The 9332-nt window shown below is 44.6% G+C and overlaps 1 protein-coding gene across 1 annotated transcript in view; it reads right to left on the bottom strand.

Annotated features, from left to right (window-relative positions):
- Positions 1-873: 873 nt before the first annotated feature.
- LOC109908917 (G-protein coupled receptor 4) overlaps positions 874-9332 on the bottom strand; it is a 31402-nt gene continuing 22943 nt past the window's right edge. The window contains exons 2-3 of the mRNA XM_031796667.1: positions 2964-3049; positions 874-2750 (exon numbers count right to left, since the gene is read on the bottom strand). Of these exons, the coding sequence (XP_031652527.1) occupies positions 1418-2563 (1146 nt within the window). The 5' untranslated portion in view covers positions 2564-2750; positions 2964-3049 and the 3' untranslated portion in view covers positions 874-1417. The remainder of the gene's footprint in view (positions 2751-2963; positions 3050-9332) is intronic.

The raw sequence follows: 9332 nt of genomic DNA, 5'->3' as shown, positions 1-9332 counted from the left end.
TCCATTTTAAAACATAGCTTAATCTAATTTAAACACTCATTCGTATTTCCATATTGACTTAACAAACTAGGTCACCAGGCTCGCTTTAAACCCATTAATATCAATGAAAACATAACCTGCCTCTCGGAGATAAGACACCCATTGTATTTGAACTATTGACCTTAATCATTTCCATGTCATTGAGCAAAACCATTAAAACCATGGAGGCAGAGTGAGAAGCTGCAGATGGCCTCAATCTGATCTGGGAAACATTTGACTGGCAGAACTGTGATCACATCTGATTAGGGATCTCACTGGCTCATTAGCAGGTAAGCAGTGGTGATGAGGGTGATAGCTGCCTTGCCCTGCTTACTTTAAATAGGCACATCATGCAGGTCTTGCAATGCCAATGTAGCGTGGACCTGGATCTTTTACTTTCTATTTTATTTCACCTTTATTTAACTCGCTCTGTACTGTTACCATTAGGAGGAGTTATGTCTCCCTGACAACTCAAGAACACCCACCCTCTGCATGCAACAATGTGTCAGTCCCATCAGCCAGTGGAATTACCCATCATCCTCACATCAGGGAATGGTATTGCAGTGTGAATGTCATTATGTGTGATTTCCAATTTCCAAATATGACAGACAAGACACAAGAAATGTTAAAGGGGACATTAATCTTAAGTGTTTGTTATTCTATCTATTCAAATAGGCACCAACTGCAAGACAATGAACATTGAAGAAAGACAGCGACACAACACTGTTATCGGGCCCATGGTCAACACACTAATGTTTTTACGGCAACACATCAACCATACAGTTGAACCCCCGACTTCGGTTTCCTGACATGATATTTGTTCAATGTACCGTTACAGCAGACACAACACAGTTGAAACGATGATACACTTCATTTATTTCCCAGTGAAATTGTTGAACACAAACACGTAGCATTGTGCTTCACTCTCTGGCTGACAGAACACATTTAGGATTTTTGGAGCTGTTACAATGCATCTGGAGGCTCATTGAAAGAGAAATGTAAACATGTCAAATCCATTGTTAGATAACTCTGTCCCACCCAGAACACATACCTACAATAGATGACGAGGTGGAGAAAGACACAGTTTGATGGCAAACATCCTTAGTTTCACGTTGCATCACATCTATGCGACTGAACTTACTGTGGTCTTTCTTACTGTCGTCACAATGTACTCGTGGTCAATCTTGATATGATTATTTTCATCTGTATCAAACACATTTCAATCGCAGTTTACCATTTGAGGTACATAATGAGGTGTCATCCCCAAAACTGATAAAACATTTCACATGAGAATTCTAAAATCTCCCCCACGTTTTATTCTACATAAACTGAATTATCCCCCACTTCCACATAGTCTTGTGTTTTCTCATGTCCGCCCATTGCGGATCAGGATGGCTGTTCATTTCTTAACACCGAGTATGGTCATCTGAAGACACTCCTCTTTGAGGGCCACCAGCTCTGTCTTGTAGGTGCTGGCCTTGACCTCGCTGTACAGGCCCAGCTGCTTCTTGGTGGACAGTGGTGTCTCCAAGGTGACAGAGCCAGCTGTCAGTGCGTCAGCTGGCGAGGGCGAGTTCCGCTTGAAGACCCCCAGCAGGGTGGTGAGCGCGTGACTGACGTCATGGCGTGCGCCCTCGTTAACAAAACAGTAGAGGATGGGGTCAGCCACACAGTTCAGGCTGGTGAGCGCCAGCGCCACATGGTAGGCTGCAAACAGGTCCTCCTCTGCACCACAATCGCAGGGCTTCTGGAGGAAGAGGATGCTGCGACACAGCAGGAGCACGTGGTATGGCCCGAAGCACAGCAATACGATCAGGATTAGGCTCAGCGCCAGGCGCTTGATCTTGGCCTTCTCGTGGCACTCCGTGGACACATTGCCACGCACCGCCCGCAGAATGCCCCGGTACGCACCCAGCATGAGCAGCCAGGGAACCAGGAAACCCAGAAAGGTCCGGTAAAGGTTCATGCCCGCCACCCAGTCTTGCATGGGGTACTTCTCGAAGCAGAAGGTGTGGTTGAAACGGTCCTGGAAGAGCTCGTCGTGGAAGAGGGGTGCAGAGTTGGCCACTATTTCGATGGTCCACACCACGGAACTGACCAGCACGGCGGTTTTGACCCTCCGGACCTTGGCGAACTTGAGCGGGTAGGCCACGGCCAGGTATCGGTCGATGGAGATGCAGCAGAGGAAGGCGATGCTGACGTAGATGTTGGTGTAGAAAATGAATCCGAACAGCTTGCAGGAATTCTGGCCGTGAATCCAGTCGTCGTGCTGGAGGAAGTAGTCGATCCATAGGGGCAGGGTGCCGATGTAGAGGAGGTCAGCCACGGAGAGGTTGATCAAGTAGATGCCCAGCTCGTTTTTCTGCTTCACCTGCAAGTAAGCCGCCCACAGAGCCATGCAGTTGGTGGGCAGGCCCAGGACGATGACAATGATGTACAGCGTAGGCTGGAAGTACTGGTCGATCTTTGAGTCCACATTGCAGAAGGAAATGTTGCACATTGTCCTCATATTCTGTAGGTGCATTGTTATTTTGACACTAAGCATTTGCAGGGTCAGGACAATCCGACATGTTGTTGTTAATGAGAAGGGAAGAGGGAAAACGACATTCCCTACAGTGACGTTTCCTTCTTGTTGAGTAATTCCTTATATCCAGGCCTGAAAGCAGACATTTTCTCCAGGTGGGCTTCACATGTCAAACAGCCGTCTCCCATTTCACAGTTGGGTCCCACACCTTTTTCAGAGGAAGAAGACAAGAGAAAAAAAAAGTGGTGAAATAAAACTCCTCTTATTGACAAAGAGCCAGGCCTCATAAATCTTGGAGAGACTATTGTCCGGGGTCTGTCGCTAGCTGTGGAGAGGGGGGTGGGGAGGATGATGGGGTGGAGGGGGAGGACCGGGCTACTTTGTGCTGGATGAGAGCTCTTCAAAGGCCAAACACACACACTTCCTCCATGACAGTCACTGACGATCCGTGCCACGCACACAGCAGCAGCAGGCGATCTGTTAACTCAGGCCTCAGGCTCTGCCCACCTGAAACAGAAGGAGAGCATGTGAGATATTGGAATTGGCAAGACACACTTCGTTTGAGTTTTCCAACCCAGTCAGTTTTTCACATAAAGTTCATGTTTATGCACTTGGAGTGAATTGTCAAATCCATTAAATTCTCAAGTTACTCTATATCAACTTTCTGCTGCCTATTGTTTCTGGTATGTAGTCAAACGTTGAACTTCCAACACTCCTCACCTCTCTGCTTGTTTTCATGTTGTTTTCAAGCCATTATTTCTTAGGTCATTCCGGTCTTTCTCAGTTTCTTATGTTTTTACGCATAGTGCATGCTTTACACAAGAATATAATTACAGTGGGGCAAAAAAGTATTTAGTCAGCCACCAATTGTGCAAGTTCTCCCACTTAAAAAGATGAGAGAGGCCTGTAATTTTCATCATAGGTACACTTCAACTATGACAGACAAAATTCCAGAAAATCACATTGTAGGATTTTTTATAATGTATTTGCAAATTATGGTGGAAAATAAGTATTTGGTCAATAACAAAAGTTTATCTCAATACTTTGTTATATACCCTTTGTTGGAATGACAGAGGTCAAATGTTTTCTGTAGGTCTTCACAAGGTTTTCACACACTGTTGCTGGTATTTTGGCCCATTCCTCCATGCAGATCTCCTCTAGAGCAGTGATGTTCTGGGGCTCTTGCTGGGCAACACAGACTTTCAACTCCCTCCAAAGATTTTCTATGGGGTTGAGATCTGGAGACTGGCTAGGCCACTCCTGGACCTTGAAATGCTTCTTACGAAGCCACTCCTTCGTTGCCCGGGCGGTGTGTTTGGGATCATTGTCATGCTGAAAGACCCAGCCACGTTTCATCTTCAATGCCCTTGCTGATGGAAGGAGGTTTCCACTCAAAATCTCATGATACATGGCCCCATTCATTCTTTCCTTTACACGGATCAGTCGTCCTGGTCCCTTTGCAGAAAAACAGCCCCAAAGCATGATGTTTCCACCCCTATGCTTCACAGTAGGTATGGTGTTCTTTGGATGCAACTCAGCATTCTTTGTCCTCCAAACACGACGAGTTGAGTTTTTACCAAAAAGTTATATTTTGGTTTCATCTGACCATATGACATTCTCCCAATCTTCTTCTGGATCATCCAAATGCTCTCTAGCAAACTTCAGACGGGCCTGGACGTACTGGCTTAAGCAGGGGGACACGTCTGGCACTGCAGGATTTGAGTCCCTGGCGGCGTAGTGTGTTACTGATGGTAGGCTTTGTTACTTTGGTCCCAGCTCTCTGCAGGTCATTCACTAGGTCCCCCCGTGTGGTTCTGGGATTTTTGCTCACCGTTCTTGTGATCATTTTGACCCCACGGGGTGAGATCTTGCGTGGAGCCCCAGATCGAGGGAGATTATCAGTGGTCTTGTATTTCCTAATAATTGCTCCCACAGTTGATTTCTTCAAACCAAGCTGCTTACCTATTGCAGATTCAGTCTTACCAGCCTGGTGCAGGTCTACAATTTTGTTTCTGGTGTCCTTTGACAGCTCTTTGGTCTTGGCCATAGTGGAGTTTGGAGTGTAACTGTTTGAGGTTGTGGACAGGTGTATTTTATACTGATAACAAGTTCAAACAGGTGCCATTAATACAGGTAAAGAGTGGAGGACAGAGGAGCCTCTTAAAGAAGAAGTTACAGGTCTGTGAGAGCCAGAAATCATGCTTGTTTGTAGGTGACCAAATACTTATTTTCCACCATAATTAGCAAATTAATTCATTAAAAAATCCTACAATGTGATTTTCTGGATTTTTTCCCCTCTATGACCTATGATGAAAATTACAGGCCTCTCTCATCTTTTTAAGTTGGAGAACTTGCACAATTGGTGGCTGACTAAATACCTTTTTGCCCCACTGTACATACTTGATACGAAAGTGTACTTTTCTATTGACAACACAGCACTCAACACAGCCACATTCCAAGTTCCTCCTTCTTGAAAAGAAATACAGACGGACACGAGGGACAGCCCTGTCTTATCCACCTGTCATGATTGGTCCAATTAGTCCCAATTCTGATGGAAACTACACCAATCACTGGTAGCATAATATTCAGTAGTGAACAGTAGTTCTGAAGTAGGCCCCAAAAGATACCAGGCTAGTCTTTGTAGAGAAAGGAAGGACGGACCACTCCTATGGTGACCTTGTCGAATACAGTTCAATGGGAACACTCCTATTGATATACAGGGTCACAAAACACATAGTCAGCAAGCCATAATAAAAAGAGGTTAGCGTTACGGCTCCCGTAAGTACCCACAATAGGACAGATACAAATGACACAGTCATGGTGACGAGGGACCAATAATGTAAATCGTTCTCGTCAGTTTGCAAGTACGACCGTGTGTTCTAGGTACATTTATCCCTGGGAATACCGCCTAATGACTAGGGCACGGCAAAGTAAAGGAGAGGGCATGTTAATAATTCAACATAATTCTAGTGTATCCAGGGCACAGCATGGTGTAATTCCACTATGTGTTGTATCAAGGTGTCATTTTCCTATCACCATTCAATTACAGGCAAAAGAAAATGGTTGGTTTTCTTGGGGAATTACACAGCATGCTTATAGTGATTACACCCTAACCGTCATACTTGCATTGTAAAATGATGTCGAGAATTTCCCCTCTGATTATTGATTTATCTACCTCGGGGAGGAGCAGTGGAGAGGTGCTGAGTAGCAGAGATGGGCTAGGGTAATGCTGTTAGGAAAGATAATGCAAGTAGACTTCAATTGATGCACAGAAATGTCTAATGACACTTGCATACATCAGCGCCAGCACTAATATTATGACGGCGGGATTTTACAGCCTGCACTGTTGGGGTTATTTTCATTTCCACAGATTTAAAGCTTATGTGGATCTGGTTTCTTTCCAGGAAAAATATTAACACTGACACTGAAGAATGTGGTTTGTGCCTACTGTCAATTTCAGATGCTTATCTCAGTGTTTGCATATGCGAGGGAGGAATCTTAACACTGCAATGTCAACTACAAGATAATGTAGTTGTGATCTATACCTGACCCTGAGACAAACTGGACTTAACATGCTTGATATTGGGTTGACTTTGAAGTTAATCATCTGCACAAGTCTTTCTATTAATGCTCACCCTGGTGATTTTAAATTTGTACATTATTTGCCTGGGTATATTCATTTTCTGTACTTAGACTGTGTTGACAACTCTTCCTTCATGGCTCAGTGACCACACCAATGTTATCATCATACCTCCGCTAGTCTTTTGAAGGTTGTAGGCGTACTGACAACATTCATCAGGTTCAACGTCTTCCAACAGTTTGCTTTGGCGTACAAGCCTCAGCCTGTATAATATAACTCATCCGAAGGGTGTTTGTTTTGTCCTGTGTCCTCCTACCTGCTCAGTCGAGCCCAGAGGCCTGCCTGGCCGGATGACTCTTGGAATTGTGCCCTGTCTAAACCTGTGCCATATTGGACGTTATGCTAGCCAGTGGTTTGTGAGGGCATGACATTGTTGCCCACACAGCCTATAGATTGCAGTGGGAGCAGCAGGGAGAACTAGGGGAGCCTGTGCTAACCTGGAACACATTGTGCAACAAAGCGTGGCGTTTGATCAGCTGCCAGCTAGGATTATCGAAGCTCCACCACACAAAGTCCACCACTTTGGCTGTCGCGCCCAGCACCCCCGCACAATGCATTCACCCTTCACTTCCATAAATGTGCTTAGCCCACACTTTTTGCTCACTCCTACAAATGTCACTTCCGTTCAACTGATTTTGGTCTGTAGGTCTTTTGTTTACTTTTGTTTCAGAGATTTCCATTGTCAATGGGGGTATATACATTGGATGTCTCTCCATGGGTATATTCAGCTATAGTTTGCATGAGAGTGTGCCCTTATACCATAATACAGTGGGTAACTGAAACTAATTGAAAACATTGATGAATGATGGATCCCAACTTAACTCAGTCTAATTTCACAAAGTCATTTGTGAGCAACTACCACGATCTCGGCGCCACCTTTGTGTAGAAGTTATCATGACGTCCTAACTCACACCAGAGTGCTGTTGGTCTGTGCCATTGTACCCTGGTAATTGGGGCACATGTAGGTCACCCTCTATAATGAATGAATAATAGACCAGACTTTTCCATAGAACCAGCATAACAGGTCTCAAAGCGTGATTAAGTACAAGTGCTCTAACAAGGAGCTCTAACATTACAGGAACTTCCCAGTGAGTATTTCTGGATGTCTAGTGGTTTAATCATGAGCTAAAGCTGATGGACCTAACATAGTGAGAAAGCGCTCACTCAGACACAAGACAGTGTGTTCAGGAGAATCGGAAACTAGCTGGCGGTTAGCCAAACAGTCACTTTGACTATGAAACACTGGGAGTAAAAGTACTACGACTAACAATTCAACGCATAACACAACACAAGTAAATCCAGGACAAAGGAACCTAGACACGGTCTTCTTAATCTTAACCCATTAGACTCTATACTGTACCATCATGAACTAGTGATTCTGATATATACATAGCCACAGGAAAAACACGAGGATACAGTCTATTATTTGGTCAGCTTTGTTGAACTAATCCGTATGCCAATGAAAACAGAGCTTGCACAGCATTGAACTTACTAAACACATAGGCCTTAGTTTGTTTCTTTATTAAATGTAGGTTAGTGGATGTTACGAACCCCTTACTCCCAGCAGTCTATGGGGGAGGGAAACGAGACCCGTAACACATCTTATGCAAATCACAAAAGTGAAAAGGAACTGTGAGAACTAAAAGAAATCCACAGACAACCTAAACCTACCGTCAAACACTTTAGGTTTATTGTCAAACACACGGTGATGGGGTGTGGGAAAAAGGGTCTGAGCTGGACCCAAGGAAAGAAATAATAAATATCCAAAAACCCCTAAGCCAGTCTTACTGGGTAAAGAACAGCTAGCTAACTAACCAATAAGATACAGTGGGTGGTCCACCCAGTACTAACTAGGGTATTTAGACAAAGTTTTCCTACGGGTAATGTATGACCATGGGCGACCTGGCTTGGGATCCCCTTTTCCCACCAACAAGCAAACAGCCATACACCACAGCAATACATACTCACATGATAACGGACAATATGAGATGTAGGCTCAAAAACAAAAGAGCGATAGCTCCAGCGACAACTGATTCGGTTTCTTTCAAACCAAGGGAAATGGAAAAGGAGCAGGTGCGACTTCAGTTTGGTGACTGCCACCTGTGACTAGGGCAGAAGGAGAGAAAACAAACACACAGGATACCTGTATCCGTAACACTCCCACTCTTAAAAGAGCAACCCGATAAGGATTGCGACCAAAGCATTTACAACGAATACTAACAAGTTCAACAAGCAAAGGCAGCCTAACGAGACATACAAAATTCATACATTTTTAAACACGAGACAAAGCATCTGCCAATACATTTTCAGAACCCTTTTTGTGGTGGATCTCCAAATTATAATTCTGTACAATAAGCGGCCAAAGCATAAGGCCCTGGTTCTGGTTGTACATCCGGTGGAGAAACACTAAGGGGTTATGATCAGTATATACTATCACTGGTAGGGCACTGGAACCAATATATACTTCAAAGTATTGCAGAGCTAACAACAAAGCTAGAGCTTCTTGTTCGATGGTTGCATAGTTAGCCTGACATTTGTTAAACTTTCGAGAAAAATTACAAACAGGATGATCCACTCCACTCTTGTCCTGCTGCAGTAGAACAGCACCAGCACCTCTGGCACTAGCATCTACCTCAAGTTTAAACGGTCATTCAAAATCCAGAGCAGCAAGTACAGGGGTACTACATAAGAGTGCTTTAGCAATATCAAAAGCTACCTGACAATCAGGGGACCACTCAAATGATCTAGCCGGACTGAGCAAATCGGTCAATGGAGCAGTTACCGCAGAGAAATATTTACAGAAACTACGGCAGTAGCCAACCATCCCTAAAAAGTGGCGTAGCTCTCGTCTGGTGGTAGGTGTGGGGAATGCAGTTATAGCCAAGACCTTGGCATCAACAGGGCGCACCTGTCGATGGCCGACCTCTTTGCCGAGGTAGGTAACCGGGCATTCCCAAACTCGCATTTTGCCAATTTCAGGGTTAGAGAAGTAGCTTCCAAACGCTCACATACCTACCCTTAGAGAGTTAACATGATCTGACCACTCAGACGAATAAATCACTAGATCATCAAGGTAGGCACTACAATTGGGAACGCCAGCTAATACGGAGTTAACCAGTCATTGGAAAGTGGCTGGTGCATATCGCATCC

This window comes from Oncorhynchus kisutch, linkage group LG18 (assembly GCF_002021735.2).
Source record: "Oncorhynchus kisutch isolate 150728-3 linkage group LG18, Okis_V2, whole genome shotgun sequence".
In the NCBI taxonomy this organism is placed as follows: Eukaryota; Metazoa; Chordata; class Actinopteri; order Salmoniformes; family Salmonidae; genus Oncorhynchus; species Oncorhynchus kisutch.
This window is presented reverse-complemented; position numbering and strand designations above follow the sequence as displayed.